Source organism: Aricia agestis, chromosome 13, assembly GCF_905147365.1.
Source record: "Aricia agestis chromosome 13, ilAriAges1.1, whole genome shotgun sequence".
Lineage (NCBI taxonomy): Eukaryota > Metazoa > Arthropoda > Insecta > Lepidoptera > Lycaenidae > Aricia > Aricia agestis.
In genome coordinates this window covers 9136117-9164106 of record NC_056418.1, presented here as the reverse complement: position 1 = coordinate 9164106, position 27990 = coordinate 9136117, and the positions used below count along the sequence as shown (strand labels likewise).

The window sequence follows — 27990 nt, the reverse complement described above, 5'->3', positions numbered from 1 at the left end:
CGTAGATATTATGTCCGTCTGTGATTTATCGTAATTCGTAACATTCAAACATAATAATTAATTATTAATCGACTAATTCTCAGAGTTACATAGTTCATCATCAGATTCAGGGGCATCAGGGGCTTCCAAACATCTGCAGACCTTTGGTTTACACGTCACACTTTTCTTGCTTCTTCAACGCGCACCTCAAGGTCCTCAATTACTCTTTCAATTCGTCCACAGTTGTTTAAACTTCAAGGCAATATTTTAGATATCCAAGGCAGCTGTCCCGTTGTCTTGAATCTGTGCCAGTCGTACAGGAATCTACCGACAACCAGCAGTAGACACGCGAGCAGCACTATGTTCACTATGTTGATCGGACTTATGGGGAGTTCCATCTCGCTGTGACACACGTTGCCAAGCGGCATTGTGCTTATCTGTAACAAAATATTTTACTTTAGGGTGTCACAACATGAACTTGTCAATCATATACAATGTATAACAAAAATAAGTGATAATACTTTAGGGTGTGTACGTGTTCCTTGTAGAGAGTTAACTGTGAAAGTAGCAGCTCTGAAAGACGAAAAATTTTTTTCACTTTTGTATGGGCAAGGGCTCGAGCGTCACGAGTTTCCACATACAAAAGTGAAAAAAATTTTTGGTCTTTCAGCGCTGCTACTTTCACGGTGAACTCTCTACAAGGAACACGTACACACCCTAAAGTATTATCACTTATTTTTTTTTACACCCTGTAGATTGTCGCCCGGTGCGGGAGAGATCAGACCACATACAGTATGTCAAACGGCGCACTCAGGTGCTCCGCGCTCGTACATAATGATTAATGCCCCGCCGCGATTGTTACGGTGGTAACTTTAACTGCAGCTACCGTTCGGCTCAACACAAAATCAAAATATCGCGAGAACCTCACGTTTCGCTGGTCGATTAGGTTCAATTTATACTAGCGCAGTCTAGGCGCATCGAAGCAAATTATTAAAACTTAACATAACAATTTTAACCTTAATATCTCATATAAACATTGCAATGCGTTTTCTTTTCAGTTCTTTTGACAATTTATTGAGATATATTTCATGCTAGATGACGCTCGCAACTCCGTTGCGCCAAAATTCATTTATCGCGGCGGAACCGTACATTTTTTCGATAAAAAGTATTCTATGTCCATTCTCGGGTTTCAAAATATCCCCATACCAAATTTCATCAAAATCGGTTCAGCGGTTTGGGCGTGAAGAGATAACAGACAGACAGACGGACAGACAGACAGACACACTTTCGCATTTATAATAGTAATAGGATGACGACGTCCGCAACTCCTTTTATCGCGCATTCACGCGGGAACCGTACATATATACCGAAATTTGGTACTACTAATCCTACTATCCTATCCTACTAATATTATAAAGGCGAAAGTTTGTTTGGATATATGGATGTATAGATGTATGGATGTGTGGATGTATGGATGTTTGTTACTCTTTCACGCAAAAACTACTGAACGCATTTTAATGAAACTTTACAATAATATAGCTTATACATCACAATAACACATAGGCTACAATTTTAACCGACTTTCAAAATGGAGGAGGTGCTATGTTCGTTTTCTTATGTTTAACGATTACTCCGCCGTTTGTTAACCGATTTTCAAAATTTTTCTTTTGGTATATAGGGTATCATCCCAATTTGGTATTATATTCACAAAAGTGGTGATCTGATGATGGATCCATAAGTAATCGAGGGAACTCCTCAAAATTTATGGGGAAACATGTGGTGACTTCGGTTTCGTGAGAAGTATTCTAAGCATTTGCTACAAACAAGTAAGATTTTGCACCGAGGTATACCTGGTATACCTGAGGTGAAGGTGCTGAGAGAACTTCTGGTTATTTATAGATACAAGTTTGGGAGTTTCGGCGTTGTTTTAAGAACGGAAAGCATATGTTACTATGCAAATTACCATAATATTATACCATGCATCGACCCATGATCATGAGCCTTTTCATAGTCTTTTAGATCGAGGCTCGAGTTTGTCAAGCGATAATTAAAAAAAATATATATTTAATATTATAAACCTGAAGAGTATGTTTGCTTGAATGCGCTAATCTCAGGAACTACAGGTTCGATTTTAAAACTTATTTCAGTGTTCTTCTCATTTATCTAGTAAGGATATAGGCTGCATTATATTATATTATCACGCTAAGACTAATACGACCGAAGAAACTCAGGAAAATGTGGTAAAAACGGGGAAAATATTAGAAATTGTTTATCTCACGAACTACTGGAGCAATTTTTATAGCAATATTTGGCACTTATATAGAGTAAACCACGTGAAAGGAGTATTTATAGCTATTTTTATTCGAAAATAGTACGGTTTCTGTGAAATTCCTAAGCGCGTCCGCGGGCGAAGCCGCGCGGGACATCTAGTATAATATATTCTGTGCCGAGATAAAGTATATCCAACGTCCTTTCCCGGGACTCGTATCTCCATACGAAATTTCTGAAAAATCGGTTCAGTGATTTGGGCGTGAAGAGAGAGACAGAGAGACACACTTCCGCATTTAATGGCATTTATAATATCAGGTGTGGTCAACTCCTTTATTGCTTGAGATCACTTCTCACCTGGACCAAGGAGATGGTCTTGTCGTCGGACTTAGAGCACCGTATGTCGGGGAGGTCGCGGATGACCCTCTTGTACTTCAGGAGCAGGCCTTGGAAGCGGGGGATGAAGTGGCAGTCGCAGCGCCACGGGTTGTGGCCGAGGTAGACATTCATTATGTTGTTGTTGCTCTGAAAAGCCTTGTCGAACGCGTACACGGGGATCTGTGAAACAATAATATTATAATAGTTTATAAAACAAAAAAAAAACATGCTTTTAGCACGCACTTTAATACCCACATCATGGGGGTGCATTTCAAATAGGGAATAGCCAATCCGTCATCCTAGATGTCAGCCATGTTGGATTTAAGTCACGTGACAATTTTTGTATTCCTGACAGCAAACCCTTTCATTTGATACCCATATATTATCATAGGGATGCATTTCAAATAGCCTGTCCGCCATCTTAGGGAGGCCGCCATATTGGATTTGTAATGACGTTTCTTAGCTAGTCATGTGTATTGTCATCAGAACTCAAAGCGTGTGCAAAATTTTATCCATATCGAAGACCGGGAAGTAAGTCAAATTAAGATTCTAAGGTTTTCTTACATACACAGTTACAAGTGAAGCTAGTAAAAGCATGTTAAAAATTTGGTAATTAAAAAAACTGTGTATGCTAGGGACACAATAGACATAACTACCAGTAGTTCGACTGCAAAGAGACGGACAGGTTTCAATATCTGTCAAATTCGTCGGGTTTCACTAGGAATATCAAAATTGGATTCTGACCATAAACTTATAATATACTGATTTTGACAATTTTAATCGCATGTGCCAAAACACAAACAACAATATGACCAAAGAGGAACACGTCCAGCGAATATGTCATAGTTTTAAATTCGTAGGTGTTATATAATATATAATCAAATGAATTTTATTTCACTGTTAGCAGTGAAATAAAATTCATTTGATTATCAAAAGAATGAAAGTTTTAAAAAATCCATTAATATATTTGTTTATAAATTATATTTGATAAAAAATATGTCTCATCTGGTTATCAGATCGGTGAAGGTCGACCACCCATCGGCTCTTAGACCAAAAGGAATGAAGATATTATGCATAAAATAGAGCGAGACAGTTCAAGTACCTATATGAACAAAACATAGTAGGCGCGTGAACGAAGAACGTGACGATTTTGTATTAAGTATGGCCTGTATTCACTTTGATGAGTGTGAGTGCCGGTGATTAGTGATGAGTGAGAAAGTAAAGGACTTGCACTAATCAATCGCTGTCCACACTAATTACTTTCTCCTGATTACTAATCACGTGCACCTATCACAATCAAAGTTAATACAGGTACTGTAGGTAGGTAATACATTGCTTTAACATATTTTCTCACGTACAAGAATTAATTTAACTTAAAAAATATTACTTGTTTCAGCAGGTTTCCTCTTAAGCTGAGAACCCTGAATGTGGTGAACCACTCGGTGCCCTCCAGCTCCTTGATGGAGTGTATAGTGTTGTTGTCCAGGTACAGGTCCATCAGACGACGATATTGAGGGTTCTGGACCAGGTGTCTGATCGTTGATATCTGTTGGACGAGTAATAATCAGATAACCCATACTAATACGAAAGTGTGTCTGTCTGTCTGTTACCTTCACACTCAAATCGCTGAACCGAATTTGCTGGGTGGAGATGATACTTTGAGTCCTGAGAAAGGACATAGGATACTTTTTATCCCGGAAAATGTACTATCAGAGAAGTTGATTCATAGGCAAATGGCGGACCTACGTAGTTTGGTTGAGTTATGTCAATCCTCAGCCGACCGATCACAATTCACAGCTAACATGGAATTGACATAAGGACCGGGACACATAAACACGATACGACGTTGTGTCGTACCACGATGCGGCGTCGTTTCACGATGCGACGTCGCGTCGTGGGAATCTACGACGAGCATCTTAAAAAACTGTCGCGACATCGTAACGTGCTACGATACACGGCACGACGTCGCGTCGTAGAAACTCACGATGCGTCATCTTTGAATTTTGAATAACAACTGTGGCACCTCGACCAATTGACGTAGGTCCGTCAACTGCCTAGGAAATAGGAATCAATTTCCTCGATGGTACATAAACTGGTGCAACGGAGTGGCTGGCATCAACTAGACCCGTATAAAGTCATTTAGCTCATATCATGTTACCTTGTTCCCTTCTAGCCGGAGCGTGGTGGAGTTGGGCGGCAGGGCGGCGGGCGGCTCCGTCAGGCGGCGTCGGGCGCAGTCCACCGTGATCAGCGGGATGACGGTCCCCGCCGCGTCCGACACCACGTGCGTCATCGCGCATGCGCAGGGCTGGGGGCAGGTCTCGCGCACCATCTGGAAAAAACAAAATAAATAACCACAATTATTAAAAAAAAAACTTGAGAGGTCAAGAGACACCCGGATGCAGCAAAGTTATGTTAAAAAAAATTAATGAAGAGTACCGCCACCACACCCAGCTAAAAAAAAAAACAAATTTTCCGCCATAGAGGAATGGTAGAATTTTATCCCTTCAGTTGACGTCATCGCCGTATCAACGCCCTATGCCCCTAGTCCCTACTTTGCAGGTACTAAAAAAGTATCGTTACAACTTTTTCCGTCTAGCCCCCTTTCGCAACGCGCGATAAGGAACTTCGTAAAGTTTTTTTTTACCTTTTTTATATTATTGTTACTATAGCAGAATGTTAGAACTAAGTATTAATTAAGACCTTTATATCAACAACATTCTGGCAATAAAGGCTTGAATTTGAATGCTATTTTGCTTCTCACCTTGATAATATCCATGACGGTGTGCAAAGGTTTCCCCTTGTAGAGCTGATGGTGGCACAGTATCCTGTAGTAGTCCTTCACGCGGGTCCGCGTGCGCCCGCTCTCCTTCTCCATCGCCAGCCAGTCGAGACCACCGTTGCTACAGTCCCATTTGTTATCTGAAATTATGAAAAAAGAAAAATAATATTAATTTTAAATAAAGAAAAAAAAAGTTCGTGTGACATTCGGATTTTGGGGACTGCCGCATTAAAGCTATCGCATAGCATTTTTTATCAACTTGTGCAATTATAATAATTAGGTTTATTTTCGTTACGGAATTTATAAAAGCTATGAGATAGCTTAACAACTCCCGCTTCAAAAGTCTCGCAAATGTCAAGAATCAGAACAGTTGCTTCCCACTCTTAAACTTTCTTAATTTAATATAGACTTTGAGGGTGCCTAGAATAGGAAAGCAACTGTCACAAATATCCGGCACTGGAAGCGAGATTCCTCCACTTACCGCGAAGAATATAAGCTATGAAATTGAGATTTACTCTTTCTCGAAGGTCAGGTATACCTTCAGAACTGGATACCTCCTAAAGTAATCGCGACCGAAACTCCATTGTTGCTGGTCGTTCTTATCTCTGTAATGTTAAGTACTCACATACGGTCCTACTCGTTAGTTTTACTACAAATCGAGCAAAAACCACCGTGTGGACCGCAAAATTCACAGCTCGAAGGGTCGCGTCGAGCCAGCTCGATGTTTCCTTCGAACTTACTCGACGCGAGCAGTCGTGCTTTACTCAGCGTGTGGACGTGATTTCGAGTGGCGCGAGTCGACCTTCTCCTTAGTGACATCTTTGATCATCTTTCGTTCGGTGAATACTGAACGGCGAGCTTACTCGATAGAGTAATGCTAAATGTGTTGACGACCAAACCGCGGCTTCGGAAGTATACTTCAAGTATGTGAGTATTTAGCATAACGGTTACAAACAGGTAAACTTTCAGCTTTACGAAACGAAGGAAGGTCTGGTTCTCGCGGGCTCTTACTCTATTAATAATAACTATTGTAATTGTGTTTGTGTTCGCTGATAACCTTGTAATTCCCAGATCCAAGCGACCTTCAGGAAATGAGTGAAAAAATAGGACTGGAATGGCGATATCGCATCGCATATTCGCATCGTAATGTCATTTTTATCTATTATTAATTTTGTCGCAGATATTTGCGATGCGATGCGAATTTGCAGTTATGTGTAGAAGCCCTTACTTGCAAGGAACACTTTCTCCAATTGCAGCGGGCTCTTTACAAAGTTTTCCTTCATGTGCCTGAGGCCGTTGCCGGTGAGGTTCAGCAGCCGCAGCTCCTTCATCTCCGCTATCACCTCGGGCTCTATCTCCCACAGGTGAGGGAGACCGTGCATCGATAATGTCTGGAATGTTATAATAATATCTATAGACGCTTCACATCATGTCAATCTGGTAACCTTCAAGGTATGAGAATCAAGGCCCCAAGGCCCCAAGAAATCCAAAATTTTGCATCAGACGCAAAATTTTGCAAATTTTTTAGGCATTTATTATTATTTTTTAGCTCTTATTCAGTCACTACAAAAACATTCAGGTAAAAGTATAAAAGCTCTTATAATATTAAGATAAATAAAGCATTGCAAGAATGAAAAACTCATAATCGACAAAAACGTCTTAAACAAAAATGTTTGCTAGCATTTAAGCTTCGGCCAAACCCACGCGATCAAAGCGACTGCGAAGCGGGAGCTTCTGCAACGCGGGATGTTCGCGTCGACAGCAGAGCGGGAATAATCTACGGATTCGCACCATAGTCGCGCGGCAGGTGTGCACACCAGTTTCGCGTAGCAGACGCTCCCGTCCCGCGTTCCACGATACTGAAACGAAGGTTTGGCCGAAGCCTTAACATGTAACAAGTATTTATTATGCGTATGTGCTACTTACTTGTATATTGCTGTCTTGATTAAATTTCCCCTTGAATGTTCTGAGGATTGTGGAGTTTATGATGTCGAGGATCTCCAGGTGGGGGAAGCTCAGCTCCAGGTGGTCCACGTTCAGACATGGCCCAGGCCAGGATACTATTTGCAGGTGCTTTATCAGCCGCCTGAAATATTTTTTTGGTAAATCTTAAACAGGATGTAATGCAAAAGTAATAATACTTTAGGGTGTGTATGAGTCTGCATAGAGTTCACTGGGAAAGTAGTAGCACTGAGAGAATATTTTTATTTGAGATTTGTATGGGATATGTTTGCCAGATCAACTTTTAGCGCAACTAGTTTAAATAACGTTAACCCTAATTTCTTAATTATTGTCATTTATTTATTACATTCTGTATCAGACTAGCTGATCTTACTTTTTATTGTCACTCAGGTCACTTAAGTCTGATCTTTAATGTAACGATAAAGTTATCGAAGAAAGGATGAGCGCAATGGCTTTGGCATGGCCGAAAACCTATCGAAAACCCCGAAATTGACACGAAACTTTTTTAGGAGGTTCCGTGGCCAAATGACAAAAAACTGAACCCTTATCGATTTGTCATGTCTGTCCGTCTGTCTTTCCAAATGTCACAGTCACTTTTTAGCCGGTGACATTCACAAAAAACCAAAAATATAAGGCAAATCCTTATAAATAAGTATAGTTAAATACTTATGTCAGATTTATGTATTTAAACCTTATTTAAACATCCATTTCATTGTAGACCAAGATAACATGCTACGCCGATAATGCTACGTGGTAGGCGGCCTACGCCAATTCCTTGTCAGATATTTTAACACTCCATTTCAATTTATACTGGTAAACAAAGATTGCGACTCCATCAAGTTGTGTTATTATTTACATTTATATTGGCAGCAGTATAGTTCACACTGAACTTTTTAGCTTCAGCTAGAAATTAATGATAAAGGAGCCTGAAGAAGTTTTAGGATACGTGTTATTGGTACATAGTACTAAAACATTTTAAGCAGATGACAGACCTATGTTATATACAAGCCCCGCGTTCCATTTAACGTTTAAAAACGATCAAAACGCTCAAAATAGGAGGCATTTTGAGTGATTTGATCGTTTTTAACGCTGAATGGAACGCGGGGTATATAGTCAGATTATACGGCTTAACATAGTAATCTTGGCCCGCTGTCTATGAATTGATTTCCTGGTGGTACAATGCATTAATCAACCTAATCCATACTAAAGTTATAAACGCGAAAGTTATGTCTGTCTGTTACATCTTCACAGCCAAGCCGCTGAGCCGATTTTGATGAAATTTGATAAATATATACTTGTAATTTCGAGAAAGGACATAGATTACTTTTTATCCCGGTAAAATGTACGGTTTTTGTGCGATAAACGAATTTAGGCGCAACGGAGTTGAAATATACGGAACTTGTACAACTCACAAATTGGAGCTGAAACTTATTCCCTATGTTATGCCACCCAAATAATTGCAGTATTACTTGACTTAAGTACATAATTCCAGTCCAGTGATTATAATCCAGCGCTGAATAATGTAAACGGGCACTGGAATGCACTGAAAACGCCACATTTCATAAAACTGACGTTTTGTGTCGTGTAGCGTCGCTGCCGCGTAGAGCGGCTTGCTTCATACTATTTCATACAAAGGGCCGTGTAGTGTCGCGTCGCGTCGCTGCCGCGTTGTGTTGCTTAAGGGTTGATTCAGAACGCAACGCGACGCGTAGATGCATTTCTAAATTTGTATGGATTAGACAGATTTCAATTGCGTCACACGTCTTGCGAATCTGTCAAATCCATATAAATTTAGTAATGCATCTACGCGTCGCGTCGCGTTGCGGTCTGAATTAACCCTTAGTGTGGGCTCGCCTTTAAAGTATAAACTTGATACTTACTTATTAGCCTGTAGCCAGTAACTGCTGATGCCGTTCTTACACACCAAATAGGCTTTGGTGTAATTACAGTGGGCCCCATGACTGTACACACTCAGGGAACACTCAGTTTGTAGATAGTTCTTAGTGTTAGTCCGCGTTATACACATCAAGATGAACATAATTATTCTGAGACCTGGAACAAAGTACCTGAAATTACTATTATTAACCTATACTGTCCCATTGTTGGATAACGGCTAACTTTGAATAAATTTAACGTGTAAATTTTTTTTATCTGTAAAAATAGTAATATCCAAAAAGGGCTATTATCATGAAATTTTTGAGTAGGTACGTTGAACCCATATGACATTATACCAATCATATTATCTTAATTGCAAAACAAAATACGGTGATTTTTTTGCTGCGTACATTCCTAATTCCTTTCACAGTTTTAGTATCTAAACACACCATGCCGAAGTTCCGCGGCGGAAGTTCGGCATGATTACGTCAGCGATGTCAAACGCATACAAATCATACAATATAACGCGACGGAATTTCGGTATGCAGGTGTGTCATCGGTAATTTAAAATATATTGCAGGCGAAATCATGCCGAACTTCCGCCGCGGAACTTCGGCATGGTGTGTTAGACACTTAATTAATTTTTAGTTCAGCAATTCGAGCGAAGCGGTATCATCTCGAACCGTTTAGCATTGTGTATCGGCTACTACTAATAATATTATTAAAATTTAAAGTTACTAATACTATATAACATAGACTTAAAACTTAAGTAGGTAGGTATATAATATAATATTATTATGACATTAAATTGGAAAGCAATTGAGTCATAAGACTCGACCCTCCTGGGATGGAACGTAGTAAAAACCAAAAGGGCATTTTTCAGTACGGCCGAAAAACAAAAACGGATAAGTTTATTTTCTGTACAGTTTTTGACTCGCTTAATTTATAAGTATAATAAATAAAATAATATAAATAAAATATTCTGATTAAAGCTGATCTCACATTTGTCAGCAACATAGTCCATACGCGTCGAACGCACCGCATATTGCACGAAATGCGGCGCGTACCTACGCGTCGCGTCGCGTCGGTGCGCACATTCGTGCGAGGTTTCACATTGTTTCATATACAACGAATTCTTGCGGCGCGTACGGCGCGTGCGTGCTGATAAGTATGCGTAGGTTCACCTTTAGAAACCGTTAAAAACTTATTTTGGACAAAATAGCTTTTACGACGTTTCTACCCAGAGGGGTTGAAACGTCAAAACGTGTTGTCAAACATACATATTCGTATGTTTGACAGGAATTAACGTTTAACTATGGCCGCTTTAAAAATGGAGATAGCGTAAGGAAAGCAGCAAGCAAACTCATAATATTTTTATCATATCATCGTGGATGTATGTAATCTTATTTCGAAATAACCAAGCACGGTTTAAATGATTAAAAAAACGTAATAAAATGTTTTACAATACACTTTATTGGGTACCTAAATAATGTTATATTTCTTATAATAATATCTTTTCCCTAAGGGTCAATTTATACTAATGCAGAGTCGAAGCGCATCGAAGCGAATTATTAAAACTGAGCAACAAAGCGTTAACGCACTTTATGACTTCTGAGAATTTAAAAATGCGTGCGCATTCGCGCGAATTCGCGTGAGTGAGCTCGACCAACGCTGATTGGCCTCGCAGAAAAAATGTATGCGTTGCGCTCTCAGTTAAGGTTGAATTTTCGGTGTTCAGTTTTGGGAATTCGCTTCGCTTCGACTCTGCGCTATTATAAATTGAACCTAAGGCTCAAATCACAATTTACACCGAAATGGCCGTGGACGGCAGTGCAGTGGCAAGCGTTGTCAGGTTCATAATATTATTTCAAACTTTAATAATAACTCCCACGCCGGTTTCGGTGACGGTGGCCGGTTTTATTGAAAAGGAGGAGTAATTTCATGGTGCCCAAGTGTGTGCGCAGTACAAGAACACTCTCTATTCCTTTTACTCCTATATAATAACCCAGTGGGACGGAAGATCAGGTGCAGGACCAACTTTTTACATGCTCATCCGACGCATGGATCATCTTCCTTGTCAGACAATCAGGTGATCAGCCTGTATTGTTCTAAGTTCTAAGTCCTAACCAAAAAGTAACATGTTTCCAAAGCGGGCATCGAACCCACGACCTACGAGTCAAGAGCCGCCCTCTAAACCATCTGGACCACAAAGGCGGAGGTGATTTAAAACTTTATCCTCATTATTGTAATACATAGTATCACTTGGAACGTAGCATAGAGTAGTCGCAGGCGGCTGGTGGTAGTGTCTTGCCTACCGCCCCTGCTCTCCGCAGCCGTGCTAGCATACGCCAACGAGATATCTCACTCTACACGTTTTCTCCCAGTTTACTGGTTTATCTCTTTATCTCTGTTGATCCTAACATGACATACATTTTTTCTCGTACCTCTGTCGTCAAAATTAGAAATAATTTAGTTTTTTTATATATTGTGCTATTTTTGTCTATATACTTACTATATACGAAAGAGAAATTTATCTCTCGAGTCTCGACGTCTGCATGTTAGCGAAAAAGAGATATATATTATCGATATCGACTAATTCACTACGCTCGAGAGTGAGATATCCACGAGATATCTCGTTAGCGTATGCTAAGGGGGCAGGTCTCATTCTTTCCTACAAGTACAAACAAGATTCCTTGTATAAACTAAGCATAGAAGTAGCATGCGACAAGTCGCGATCGCCGGTCGGTTGCGAGCAGTCGCGCCGCTGTCATTTCGGTGTGACTTGAGCCTAATCTATGTATTGATGTGTCATTTCTGCGTATGGGTATGACCATAGACATAATATATACCTAAAGACCAACAAAGAGTGCGAGAGAGAAGAAAATCCTTTATGGAATTATAACAAGATGAAAAAAGAGAGGCAGTCTAATGAAAATTGTAACAACTTTTATTTGACAGGTCGTCAAAAGTCGTCAATCGTTTTTATGCCCTTTCGGTATTTGCAATTTATTATTTAAATCGTATGTTATTTTCAACAAATACTAATATATATATAACAATAATAACTTGTGCTGTGAGTGATTGCAGTGTAAATCATAGGAATAATCCTGAAAAATATACATTTCACCCGCAATTAATCTTCATGTCCTAATTGCTACGATGTGTTTATTTTTGCTATATTCTGGTCTTTAGTTCTCTATTTCAAATAAAATATTGTGAATCCTTCCTTTTACTTTCATATTTTGCGTAACTAAAGGTACTATTGTTCCTATATTACACAAATTTTGAAGAAAAATTTTTCATCAAAATTTCTTACATATACGCTAGTGCTTGAATCAAATTTATCAATATGCTTATCGATATTTTACAATAACATAAATCTAAAATAAAAATCATTTACCTTTATTATTATCACCTTAAGCCCGGCCGCACATTATCCGAAATTTCTGATCAGAAAAATTCGGACGCCCGGCGGAACGCACTCTGTTCATACATTTTGTTGTAGACCCATTATACTAAAAGAATTTCTGACGTGTCAAAATGTATGAGCGTGGCGGGGCGTCCGAATTTTAATGATCACAAATTCGGATAATGTGCGGCCGGACTAAAAGGACATATTATCTTATTTTAACTAATAGTATATTATAATATAGCTAATATAATATAACTACTATAATATAGAGTGACTCTAAAACTAGAGGAAGGTTTATATTTATATATCATAATCATTTGTTTTACAGATTCCCTCAAGATCCTCTAATAAGAGGAAAATGGCTGAAAATAATTGGGCGTGTTGGTTGGAATCCCAAGAAAAATTCAACAATATGTAGCAAACATTTCATTGAAAATTTTTAAAGAAAAATTAGAATAAATACTATTTTGGTAAAGGAGCTATCCCAACTTAATTTGTGCCAGTAAGTTTGACATACTGTTGCACTTGTTACTGAAGCAATTATTAAAAATAAGCAATTAATGCTTTTTAGTTCATTTAAGATTATACTTATATGAACTAAAAAGTATTAAATAATCCTTATTCTGTACTCAATCTTCATAATTTTGAAGTCGGTACCAGTCCTAAGTAACTGGCGATTAGGTTAGCTGGTACCGATTGCAAAATAATGAAGATTGAGAACAGAATTATACTGAGTACAGAATAAGAATTATTTAATACTTTTTAGTTCATTTAAGTATAATATTACTATTGTCATTGCCTTGGAAGTCGGTTTTAATTTTTTGTTTAAAAATAATAATTTTACTCATTTTAGCTGTCCTTAACGTTTTCTATACTTACAGTTGGTGTTTTAAAAAATCAAAATCAAAATTGCTTTATTTCTGAACAAATCTAAAATAAAATATATTTTCAGAATACATGGTGCCTACCACCGGTTCGGTAACTAAGCCGACGAGAAGAACCGGCGTAAGAAACTCGCACGCCCACTTTTTACCAAAAAAAGTGAGAAAAAAAATAATCTTTTAAAACAAAATTTACAATGCTGTAACTAAAAATGATACCTACTCGGAACAATACAATGTACAGCAAAAGAAAAAATTTGAAAATCGGTTCATAAACGGCGGAGTAATCGTTGAACATACATAAAAATATATCTACAGGCGAACGTCTAGACTCCTCCTGTTTGGAAGTCGGTTCAAAATAATTGTATTTAATTTAAGAATAAAATCAAATATACTATGTGTGTTGTTTACTTTCAACGTTTACTTTCAATGTAAGGACTGATTTACCAGATAGATTTTACCTGAGTAATAAATAAGTAACTTTATAATGTATACAATGTAAACATAGATAGATACATAATAATTGTAAGTCATGTAGAAGTAGCCTTGCAAGCAGTCATTCAGCATTCTACTCCCAAGATGTGCCATCAATTATGAAATCATTTTGGCTTTGGCACAAAACGTTCTTTGACTACTTTTTTAAATTTATTAATCGAAAGATTTTGAACGTTTTCTGGAACCATATGTTCCCATTTGAATATCAAGGAGTCACTTCGATTTCTCATTGTTTCCATCACCAGACCACCACTTTTGTGAACATGATACCTACTCGGAACAATACAATGTACAGCAAAAGAAAAAATTTGAAAATCGGTTCATAAACGGCGGAGTAATCGTTGAACATACATAAAAATATATCCACAGGCGAACGTCTAGACTCCTCCTGTTTGGAAGTCGGTTCAAAATAATTGTATTTAATTTAAGAATAAAATAAAATATACTATGTGTGTTGTTTACTTTCAACGTTTACTTTCAATGTAAGGACTGATTTACCAGATAGATTTTACCTGAGTAATAAATAAGTAACTTTATAATGTGTTAAGTGTAAATTATTTACCCCTATAAGAACCTCATGTCATAACATATCCGACGATTGAAAAATCATTCCAAAAGAAAATGTGTATCTACTTTTCAATCGTCACCTTTTTTTGCCAATTAAAATTTATGATACCTAATTTGAAATACAAATCTATCAAAGTTGCATATTATTTATTTCTTATAGAAACTCAGGTAAAATAACTCGAACGGACTAAACTATCGATAGCAAAATACTATACTATCGATAGTAAAATATACATCACTAGCACACGCACACATTGACAGATCAAAAATGGTCACGCATTTTCGAGTTGTCAGGTGGTCTTTACGACAGTATATATTATGTCTATGGGTATGACTCCAGTAGCTAGAATAGTGTGTGTGTGACACGCTGTCTTGTTTTGTGACACTTCGGTAATGACATTTCTGTCCCTTTTTGTTCCCTTTTGTTTCCTTTCTTTGTCATTCTGACAAAGAAAGGAAACTGTTTGATTTAACTCTAGATATCCATATTAATATTATAAATGCGAAAGTGTGTCTGTCCGTCTGTCTGTTACCTCTTCACGCGCGAACCGCTGAACCGATTTTGCTGAAATTTGGCATTGAAATACTTTGAGTCCCGAGAAAGGACATAGGATAGTTTTTATCCCGAAAAAATGTGCGGTTCCCGCGCGTTACACGAATTTTGGCGCAACGGAGTTGCGGGCTTCATCTAGTAATAACTAATAGTAAAGTACCAACATAATATTAGTTTCAAACTAAGTTTTACCAAATTGGTGGCTCAACTCAACTCAGCATAATATATTATTGCGTACTCAACGCGAATTTTCGGCAAGCCTAATAAAGTACCTTTAATATTATATTCCACGCGGCTCCGCCCGCGAAAATAAGATATTTTTCGGGATCCGTACATTTTTCCGCAAAAATGTAGCCTCCTTCCTGTGGTCTACTCTAATCTGTGTTACATAATTTCATAACAATCAGTTAACACGTAGCTCAATTTTTATTTTTATGAAATAAGGGGGCAAACGAGCAAACGGGTCACCTGATGCAAAGCAACTTCCGTTGCTCATGGACACTCGCAGCATCAGAAGAGCTGCTGGTGCGTTGCCGGCCTTTTTTTACGAGGGAATAGGGTAATAGGGGAGGGTAGGGATGGGAAGGGAAGGGAATTGGGCCTCCGGTAAACTCACCGAATTTTTCGAATTCGTGCCGAAGCATGGCTCTCCCACGTTTCACGAGGAAAATGTAAGAAAGATCTCCGTTTTTTCTACATTTTTCTCCAATTTTTTGCTCGAATACTCGTCACAAGATTTTTGAATATATACGTCTTGGTTTCTACATTCACACCATTTCAAACTATAGAAGGTACAACTTTTGTGTCTATTTCAATCAAAGCTGGTAAATAATTGGTTTCAGTCACAGCTCAAATGTAATATGAAATGAGTTAATTTGTACGCCTGTGTAGTTCCTCTTTGATGTTCTCTCGCTTGGAATTAACACGACTTATAGAGTTATTGCGATTTCATGTTGATATCGTTTAACTTACATATTTCATTGCGTAACTAGTAATCATTTCCCGATTGCAGAAGGCGAGTTAAGCTTTTCGAGTGTACCTATATATAACTGCGAAAGTCAGCTTGTCTGTTACCTCTTTATCCAACAGCTAAATAGATTTTGAGGAAGTTGGGTATGAATATCTATACAGTATACATACATAATATTATAAAACAAAGTCGTCGTAAATATTATAAAACAAAATATATTTTATACCCGTGCGACGCCGGGGCGGGTCGCTAATTAATAATTATAATATTTAAACTACAGATATTTGGGCATACGATCTACTGCTTACATAAAGAAGTTTAGATATTTATTTTCAGACTCGAAAAATCTTCCTTTACATGGGAGAGCTTGCGTTGAGAAGAGACTTATCCGCACATATATTATGAAATTAACTTTTCTCACCTCTGGGCGGAAAACGTCAACTTTTATATTTTATTACTCTATGATACTTTTATTACTCTATGGTACTATTGAGATTTGAGTGTGACAGACATGGAGCTAATTTAGTTCCGTGGTGACAGACGACAGTAGAATTGATGCAATGTTTTCATGCTAGAGCACCACCCGCTGTAGCACCAGTGTGTGGAACCAAACGTTTTGTTTGTCTATACAAACAAAAAGTTTGGTTCCACTAACGACAACGATTCTGTCAATATTCAGTTATGATGTGTGCAACGTGTCGGATTGTGGTCGGATTATTTACTGTAGTAGCTGTAGTGCTAGTACGCACCTCTGCTCCGACCTTTGCTTAATATTCCCTGTTGGTTTTGTGCCTACGCTTCTAAGTAAGCTAGCCAATTAACCAAGACGATTTCTTCGGCGCTTCTTTACAGAATCGCCGATAAAATGTATGGAAATGACATAAGCGTTCGATAATATGAAGTTGACTTCGAAGCTCGTGTAATGTGAATTCCATACTTTTGATCGGTTGTTCTATAAAAAGGCTTAAAAACGTGTTGGCTGGTGGATCAGCAGATCAAATGCCGAAAACATGTATAGTTGATTCTTTAACTATACAAGGTGTAACAAAACTAAGTGATAATACTTGAGGGTAGAAAGTAGCAGCGCTGCGATTTTATTGTGATTTGTATCAGTTTTCTTATACAAAAGTAAAAAAAGTTACTCTGTCAACGCTGATGTACAGGCCACAGGGGACTCAGACACGCCCTAACCTATTATCGCTATGTTTTGTTACACCCTGTGACCTAATAGATCAAAAGCCGAAAACATGTAGTTGACTCTTTAACTATATATAGAGTATGCAAACACAGATATTACGTGTTGTGTGTCCAGCGTTTAGTGTGATGAGTATCATTAGCGGGCGAGCGTCAACGACCCAAGGTCGTTACGATTATTTCCTTACAATCACATTGTCACGACTTTTCAGTTTATATTACCATATTCTGTATAGACTGTAAGTCTATAATGATAATAGCTCCCACACCGGTTTCGGTGACGGTGGCCGGTTTCATCAAAACCAGGCCAGCTATGCAGGAGAAATTTTATAGTGCCCAAGTGTGTGCGCAGTACACCAGAGCACTCTCTATTCCTTTACTCTCATAACCCAGTGGGACGGAAGACCGACACGACCGGCGAGAGATTAGGCGCAGGACCGACTTTTTACATGCCCATCCGACGCATGGATCATCTTACTTGTCAGACAATCAGGTGATCAGCCTGCATTGTCCTAACCAAACTTGGAAATAACATGTTTCCAACGCGGGATCGAACCCACGACCTCCGAGTCAAGAGCCGCGCTCTATACCACTAGACCACGAAGGCGTTAAAGTCTGTAATGTGGAGGGGCTTAAGGTACAAGTTGGAAGCGGGCTACATGAAGCAGCAGACGACGTGTCGTCGCGACACTAGCTAGCGACACTTTAATAGAAATATATACATAGAAACAAATAGTGTCACGACGATACGTCGTCTGCCGCCGCTTCATGTCGCCCGCAGCTGCCAACCGGCACTTTTAACACAGAATAGAATGTAATAGTACAAGCTTTTAGTCGAGATTTAGAGCGTCCGTTGCCTAATGGGTAGACCTTTGGTTCGCACTCTTAGAGGGTGCAGGTTCGAACCCGGATGGAGGCGTGTATCTATGAGACATTTTCTGATCTCAAGTACATAATACGGACGCTTGTACGGTGAAGGAAAACATCGCGAGGAAACCCGCACATAGTTGGTCCCAGACGTATTGACTAGTTCTTTCCTCTGGACTACGCCGACTATGATGCGAGAATGCCGTATGCGCTTGGGCAACCATACGGACATTTAAAAATCTTGTCCCAGGCACTACAGTATTTGAGGAGTGGTTACTTCGCTCTGAAAAATACTGTATAAATCATCCATAACGGATGTAAAGGCCTAGTTTTTTAGTCAAGATTTTAATTATCGATTCTTTATAGAAACGCCGATAAAATAATATATGGAATTGATTTTCTGTCACGAGTCAAATGTGGAGTTAAATTTATTGTAGGCTATTGTCAATAATTGAAAGATGAAAAACGTGTTTGTTTAGCCCCAGAGCAGGTGTGGTGCAGGTGCAATTATCTGAGAATCATCATATTATAATTATTGGGAAAACGTTGTAATGTGGCCCCTGCATATAATAATATATTATTCCCCTTCATTCAATATTTGAATGTTTTAACAACGCCATCCAGTATAGAATTTTGGTGAAACGGGAAGCTCGCGACATGCTAATTGCTAGAATATACTAATTTATCACCGAAAAAATCCAACAAAGACTGTAATCTTCGATTTTCATTTAATCAAGTGGAAACTTGCGATTGTGTGATTTTATTTAGGTAGTTGTTAAAAAATAGAAAGATTTAGCTTTTGTGTTCGAACGCCGGATACATCAAATTACTGTTCTCCCACGTTTAAAAGGTAAATATTAAATTAATGCGCCGTGTCTACCAGAATCTGATGGCAAAAAGTGTGAAAAGAAATTAACTCCGGGGTAATTGGAATAAAACATTTTGATCCTTTTGTGTCCTTATAGCGGCTGATTATGTGTGTGAAACATGCAAATAAGTATAAAAATGTATCCAATGACCAATGATATATTTTTTTTAATCTGTCATCCGCCATCAGATCCTGGTAGACCTATACAGCGCTGAAATAGTTACTTTTGACTCTTTATTTTTTTGCGAGAAATGTCGGAATGTCAAAAATTTGCCCGGGCTGCAAAAAAAAGTTGCGCTTTCACCCCCGCCACTTAAGGCTGCGTTTCCACTGAAGCGGAGCGGAGCTTAGCGGTGCCCGAATCGCCTCGAAATCTTTCAATTCGGTCAATTCGGCATCGCTAAGCTCCGCTCCGCTTCAGTGGAAACGCAGCCTTAAGCTGTGGTTTCCTCTAAAAGCGGCGCCGTCATGCAGCGGCCGCAATACAGCGGTGAATGTGGTCACTAGAACGTAGTCCATGTGAGCAATATGGCGCGGTTTCCTAGAGAACGGTAATTGACACCGTTCTCTAGGAAACCGCGCCATACCGGGCCCACAGACAACGTTCTAGTGGCGTCATTCACCGCTGCATCACGGCCGCCACACGACGGCACCGCTCTTGGAGGAAACCAGAGCTTTACACAGTGAACTGTATAAAAGGGACACATGTAACAGCTACATGTGACCCTAAAGAATTATCACTTTGTTTTCACCCTGTATATAAGTTGTGTAATTTAAAGAAATTGTGGTCTTCGGTCTACCCAAATTTTGAATCGTAAGACCCTAAGGTTAATATCACCTTTCTTATATTTACGCTATGAACCGTGACGTCACAGAGATAAGATAAATGATTTCGACTGTTGTGACAGATGTCACTTCGAATAATCACTAGTGTTTTTAGGGTTTCGAGTTGTAAGTAAAGTTGAAAGTAAAAACACTGTTACACGAAAACCGGTAGATAGATGGATGTTTACTAATTATATTTATGTAGCGGCTACAAATATAACATTGAGATGCATGTAGTACAACATCTCAATGGAATATAAAAAGAGATTCTTATAAAAAGAGAATAGAACAATATAAATGCTAAGCAGCTCCAAAATTTTAGTTTCAAATTTTATCCAGCTATGACCGTGTATTTTGCCATAATAAAGACTTTTGCATGTGGTTTCCATTCCAATTTCCAGATTTCATGGCTTGACCGATTTATGGTGACAGCGCGACAGACAGACGGACACACTTTCGCATTTATAATATCGGTATGGGTATTACGGACAGTCCATTTATGCTAATTCATCATTAGGATAAGAGGATTGGGCAGCAGATCTTACTTGTAGAAACTACGAAATCAGTTGCAGACAATCTCTGCTCTGCTGATAACGAATTTCTAAGATATCGTGATTTTATAACAACAACAAATAGATAATATTATGCGGTCGACTATAGAATACTTTGTATTTTATTTTGACCAACGCTTTAGTTAAAAACGTGACCATTTTTTTCGTTTCGAATTTAGAAGGCGATGAACACACATACAGATGTATTTTTCCACAATTCATAGCAAAGGTACATTTGCAGACATTGAAGAAAAGTAAACAGTTTTCTAATACATTTTATTATTCATAATAGATATGCTGCATGACTAAAATAAGTAATTTTGCTATCAAAACATTATTAGATATATTATTGTTTGCCTCAACTCTAAAGTTAGGTACTTATCGTTTCTTTAGCGTTGAGGCAAACAAAATATATACCTACTTACCATATATTTTCTAGTCTAAATAAATTGAAGGCAAACATCGACATGAAAGCGACAGTTCTTTGAAATAATATATAATAAGAAAATAATTTGGCACCAACAAAAAGCAACAAAAAGTATTTTACCAATACGCTTCTAGTATCTTTGTTATTTTTAGTGCTAGGGTTGTTAAAACTCCAATGAAAGCTTTATTTTAAAACGTGTGTTAAGCACCAAAAACGAAAATTTGTGGTCGGGCGAAAATCGTAAAATGCAATTTAGTGTGCAAAATGTGAATAACTGTATTTCAAAAAGATAAAACCGACTCCAAAATTGTACGTTATTGAGAATTAAAACTCCCTATCTAAGTTGAACCTAGTAATCTAGTAAAACAAAAATAGAATTACTGAAATCGGAATGGTAATTCCAGAGAAACGTTTTTGTTCGGATTTCTCTGGAATAAAAACATACTTACATACATACCTACGCTTTTGAAATTTGGCACATTTGTTCAGACGCTGATATTATATACTAACAAGTAACACATACGAAAATTGGGCAGTTCGGGAAATATTACATACAATATACGCGTTGAATTGATAACCTCCTTTTTTGAAGTCCATTAAAAAACAATAATTACGGCCGCTTTAAAACTTGGCGATGACCCGTATTTGCGAATTGTATGCGTTTGACATTGCTGACGTAATCATGCGGAATTTCGGCCGCGGAACTTCGGCATAGTGTGTTTAGACACTTAGTTATAGGGACCCGTTTTTAACCTTAGTGTTCGGAACGGAACCACAGAATATTATATATTAGTAGTACCAAACGGAACTATAAAAAGATACAAATTATACCAGACATCTGCGGCGTTGATCTGGCTGTACCAAATTTTATTAAATTGAAGGACCAATTATTATTGACAGTGAATACAAAAAAAAAACTAAGCAGTTACAATGTGAACTGACCTTAAAAGATATCGCTGCGATAACACTTTTGCTAATTTTAGCCAGTGGCGGCGCCAGACCTAAATTGTATGTGGGCAAAATATATTTGATAGGTGATGCAAGAAGACGGATTTTGTTGAAAGATTTTTTGATACTCGTAAATCCAAAAAAAGAAAACGCGCTGTCCAAGGAGCGCGAGGCCCCTAGGGCCGCGAGGCCGTGTGCGGTCGCCCACACCGCCCACGCTTACGCCGCCGCCGCCTCTGATTTTAGCCAAGCTGTGATTGCCATTAATAAAAATGTTCCATGATAACGTCGTTTATTTCTGTTGGTGTTATTACTTATTTTGGTACTTGAGGGGCGCAGACGAGCCACAAGCGAGCCCTCGCCGCGAGCGACACATTTCAAGTCAAACGTGTATACTGTCTGTATTATACTGTTTAAATATGATAATCTAGGCTTTACTCTAAATCAGCTGAAAACTAAAAAGCTTAAATGTAATTTTAATTGTTTGGTATGCTCAGCAGCCTAAGCGGCATGCCTTGCCTCAGTCTAACAGCTTGATTATTATAGCTTGAGAGGCATCGATAGATTCGCGTTTATGTGTGAGAGTGAATTCTGAATATTTTTCACTATTTTTACTTCCCAGAGAAAGTTATTAATTATTATAGTTCATAGATAACACTATTTCGTCTTGTTTATTATATCCAGTCAAGGATGATTGTTTTTCTTTATTGCACCGACAAAATGTTTCGACATATCTTATTCATAGAGATGTGCCGACTAGTCGCCGACTAGTAGGTAAAGCCGACTATCCGGCCACTTTTGTAGTCGGCGACTAGTCAGCGAATAGTCGGCAAAAAGCGCCGACTAATCGGCTTTTTAGGTTTTTGCTATTATTAAAATTATATTAAAGAAAACCCTTGATTATTATTTATAGTGTGTTCAGACTTCAGATCACACTCAATCAATGTTACACATTTTAAAATTAAATGAAGTGTTTCTGAAATTACGTCTTGCTAGCAGGGCTCGAAAACGTTATTTTAAATAACGGTTTCAAATCGTTCGAAACATTTCCTTGCAATAACGTTTTTTGGGAAAGAAAACGAAATGAGAACGTTATTTAATTAAAGGTTTCAAATCGTTCGGAACAGGTCTTTGCAAAAACGTTTTTGGGAACGAAAACAAAATGAGAACGTTTTGAAAACCGAAATAAAACGGTTAAATCCACTGACTTGGCCGGGTCGCATCGCATTGACGGATTTTGAGTACTTTGGATATAGTGCAGCACGAGTCGGCGCATGAGTACCGAAAACTATTTCACCTCAATTTTTTCACCTCTTCAACAACAAAACTATTTCACCTCTTCAAATTGCCCTCCTAATGATATAAATGCATGTTGCCAGGGCGCAACCGGTGCCATATTGTTTAAACAAACATTGTTTAAACAATTGCAAGGAATTGTTATTTTACAACCGGACAATTTTTTTATATTCTTTATTGAAATACCAATAAAAAAGGTCCTATGACTTTTCACGATAAGATCTTTGTAAACAACATTCTTTGCAAATAAATGATGATTATGATTATTATGACAATATACATTCTGTGAAAATTTCTGAAGTCTAGCTATAGCGGTTCTTGAGATACAGCCTGAAGACATATAGACACACAGAGAGACGGACAGACAACAAAGTCTTAGTAAACCCTATTACTAAGACTTCTTCCATGTTTTTAAATTGTTTAATAATCTTTTTTCTACTCTCAGTTCTCACTTGTCACACTATGGCCGCGATCCCGCGAATGAATGACCAGACCAAAAAAAATAAAAATAATAGTTTTTGTTAAATCGATCGAGGAAATGGCAAAAACCGGTTAAAACAGTTTTAAGGATCAAAAACGAAAAAATTATAATGTTCTCAAATAGTGTTCCGAATAGCGTTCCGTTCCGAACGAAACCGAATTATAATGTTCTTTAGGTATTTAAGGCAATAATAACGTTTCGAAAAATATAACGTTTTTCGAGCCCTGCTTGCTAGTAAAGGCCGGCAACGCACATGCAGCTCTTCTGATGCTGCGAGTGTCCATGGGTGACGGAAGTTGCTTTCCATCAGGTGACTCGTTTGCTCGTTTGCCCCCTTATTTCATAAAAAAAAATATTTATGTAAATATAATTTTTACAACAAATGAAATATTTAATGAAAACCATCGACTGTACTATCATAGAAAAAAATTAAGTAAAAGTGATAATGCGCATAGAAATTTTTGTAATTTTTCGGCAACGGTCGTATTTCCTGAATTATAAAAACCGTATGAGCGGAATAAAATCGCTGCGTATTCTGTTTTTTTAGGCTTACGCAGCGTATTCGTTAGTTAACAGCCGATGTCGCGACGTGTAGCTCGTCTATACAGACCCTGAAGCTCCACGTTTCTCTGTAGTGGGTCCCTAACGTATTATTGGCATTTTGATGATTATGATTATGATTATTGAAGAAATATATTGAAGTTACCTATATTAGAACAACTTGATATATCTGTAGTTTCTATTACTTTTTAAACATTATAGTTGAAAAGATCTTTAGAGTTTCGACATTTTATTAAATAAAGCACATCGTTATTTTATTGTTGCGTAAAATGTATCTTTAAAAAAATATCCACAGCCGAACATATAACCTCCTCGTTTTTTGGAAGTCGGTTAATAATATTAATATTGTTAAATAATCTTCCACCGTTTGATATGAATGCGAGAGAACTTGAGAGCATAAAGAACTTCTAGTAAGTATAGAGAAAGAAATTACGAAATGATACTGGGGAAATCACCAATAATAATAACAAAAGGTTCTTTATTTTGCCAAGACACTCTAGTACTGTTCATAAGGTGCGTCCCTGGCAAACATTATCATCAATAGAGACATAAAAAGATATTATAAAGGGATAAAAAGAAAAGGGTACCGTTTTTAGGGTTCCGTAGTCAACAAGGAACCCTTATATTCAGTCTGTCGTCCGTCTGTCCATCTACTCCGACTGTCTGTCTGTCTGTATGTCTGTCCGCGGTTTTGCTCAGAGACTATAGAATATACAAAGCTGTAATTTGGCATGAATGAACATATTGATGATGCCGACAAAATAGTACATGAAATCTTAAGTAAATATTTTTTTATGGTAAGTACCTTCCTTACACATCAAGCGGAGATGAATTTTTTTTCGCGTCCACCCCATCGTGTGGGGTGTCGTTGATTTTTCTACCAGCTAAACGGTTGCTTCTGGAAATGTGAAAAAAATCAAGAGAATATGCTGTATTTAAAAAAAAACTATCACGGCTAGAAGACTTCATAAGTTATTGAGTAATAGTCGATCAACTAAAAAAATGTATTCGGCGAAGTATAAAGGAACTTTTCGTTTCAATTCCTTTGAAAGTAACTGAGATTATGATGTTAGTAGTGTAAAACACGTTATAAATGTACATTCATTGACCATACAAACATTTTAAAAAACTAGCGGTACTACGGAACTCTATATTGCGCGTGGCCCGACACGCACTTGGCCGGTTTTTTTTCGTGTAAGATTTTAGTGGCACAAAAGTCGCTTCTTAGATTTTTCCGTAAATAAAAAAGTAGATGAAGTTTTCTTCTAATATCCAAGTTTTATTAATTCAAAGACCCTGAAAGTTTTCGGGAAAATATTCTGTGCTATAACAATAATTAAGAAAAAATTACGTTCTGTCTGGTAGTATAGATTTACAAAGACTAGAGATCGCCCAATGGTCGAAATTTGACCTTAGTCTAGGACTACAGCTACCTATATTTTGTGAAAAAAATATTGACTTTATCATATTTTTTTCAACTCTTGCCTCTGGGACTCAGCTGATCTCAGACTGGCCGTGTAAGCATTGTCTAATAGTATCTCAGATTCAATAAAAAAAACTATATTCCATTTTCAATTTGTCACCTTGTTGTCAACAGACTTCAACCATAAAAGAGTATAATTCGTATGTATTCGTATGTACATAAAAGAGTATAATTCGTATGTACAGGTTTGTCACTCAAAAATCTGTCATTTTTCCTAGTGTGTGTGTTGTTGTGTGTGTAATGTTTTATTTGTTAAAAAAATGTATGATAAAAGCATAATTTCAAAATAATATTAGCTCGATGCATTTCTTCACCATATAAACTATAACTGTGCAAAATTTCATTCACCTACGTTTCCCCATTTTTCGTCAAAAGGGATACTTACAAAGTTTTTGGCTCACGTATTAATATATAGATGACGGTAATTAATAGTCTAAGCGATAAGTTGAGAATGGCGAAATATAGAGATAGGGGTCATAAAAATACGTGAGTTAGCTCATTAGATTCGGGAAGACGTCTAGAAAAATGTATCGGAAGCGTGTATAAGCACACAAAAAATTGCAAAAATTATAAGCAAATTAGGTTGCCAAAAATAAGGTCGTTTAAGTTAGATGATTGATTACTTCATCTCGTTATTTGCTTTTCTTAATTTTTTGCCCATCATTATATAATATATAGTAGGGGAGGGGAAGGTGCTAATTTTGTAGTCAGACGAGTGTCATGGAGACCTAGTAGGTTTTTTATATTAGTTAAAACTTTTAAAAAAATAATAAGAGCGTTTTTTATTTTAGCGGTGGGTTCAGAAACTGCAGCGATTTTAAAGTTTTGAAAAAGAAAATATATCTAGAAAATTACTTATTTAGGTTAATATTATATATAAAAATGGATTCTCAAATGTGTTAGTCGCGCTAAAACTCGAAAACGGCTGAACGGGTTAGGCTGATTTTAGTCTTAAAATATTCGTAGAAGTCCAGGGAAGGTTTTAAAGTAACACGAAGTTCACCGGGGCAGCTAGTTATAAATATATTTTAGACAATAAGGACTAAAACATTTATTTTAGTGCAAAATAAAATATCTGCGAAGCTTATTTAGGAAAATATGAAGCTTTATTTTTTTTTATTTTAAATAGTATTTCTTAGTATATTAGTTTTATATATACTAAGGCCCGTATTTTTGGTCAGTACTTAAGAAGCGCCTCGGCCTCAAGGCACGTTTCAGGCTCTGTGATTGGTTGGCTGTCAAAATTTGGACCAATCACAGAGGCGAACCGCGCCTTGAGGTCGAGGCGCTTCTTAAGTCCACCAAAAATCTTACTTAGTCTTTCTTTTTTCCGTTTGTTATATTTTAGTAATATTTATAGTAATTGTTACAACAACTTTATAATTTTGTACAATATTATGTAACTAATTATCTGTAACGATATTCTATTTATAATAATTATTAATTCAGTTTTTGTCTTATTTTTTCGATAAGTGTGTATTGTGCTTTTAGAATCTAAAACAATTTTTATTATATTTCCAACTCGTGGTGCTAAAATTCATTTAATAAATTATATTTTAAATTAATGTCCCTACACGCTTACCTAACCTTTGAATCGTCAGTGCTTTATATGGAAGCTTCTTTTGGGTATACTAAACATCCTCCACCTTAAACTGATAGATCCGATGACATTTCAATATTTAAAAAAAATGAACCCACCATGTGAGAAATTTTATTTGTATAAGTACCATGTATACCATGTTAACTAGACACATTTCGGAAGCCTATAAGTACATTATACAAGCTTAATCTGACACGCTCGAGCTTGTCCCGAAATCCCCTCTTCCCCTCCCCAACTATTAATTGTTGGCCTAATAAGTAATAATACATGTTTGTGGCACCTTCTTCGTGGGATATCGATATTTTCAATTGTTGGCCACCGCTTGGGGATTGTTGGGTTAAATAGTTTATAAACTACTTTACAAAGGTATAACAATATAGTACTTAATAATTCATTAAAGAAAAAAACAAAAACTGCTCGGTTTTTTAATACTTACGCTTGTGCTTAAAACCTACTCACTCGCCTACTTATACAACACAGAACCGAAAAACTTGCAAAGCGTTTGATTAACATTAAAATGTATCCACGAAAAACACACAATTAAGAAGGAAGATTTTTACATAAAATAACCAAAAGAAATCGAATTTTTCTTTACGAATCTCATGAATGTTAAATGGAGAGTACTTACCATACATTTCGGCGATATCGATACGTTATCACTGATAACACGTAGACGGCTCGCAGCGGGCGGACTCAGACTGGTTCCTGAAATGAAAAGCGCAAACACAGCCTTCTAATTTTCCGACAGTTTACATTACCGTAATGAG

The 27990-nt window shown here is 37.5% G+C and overlaps 1 protein-coding gene across 1 annotated transcript; it reads right to left on the bottom strand.

Moving 5' to 3' along the window:
• LOC121733225 (protein singed wings 2) lies at positions 1–27990 on the bottom strand. Its single transcript, XM_042123420.1, has 9 exons — positions 27852–27990; positions 9250–9421; positions 7334–7493; positions 6636–6798; positions 5390–5547; positions 4784–4957; positions 4013–4171; positions 2605–2805; positions 1–416 (listed from the first exon to the last, which is right to left on the bottom strand). The coding sequence occupies exons 1-9, from the start codon at positions 27856–27858 to the stop codon at positions 234–236; spliced, it is 1377 nt and encodes a 458-aa protein (XP_041979354.1). The 5' UTR covers positions 27859–27990; the 3' UTR covers positions 1–233.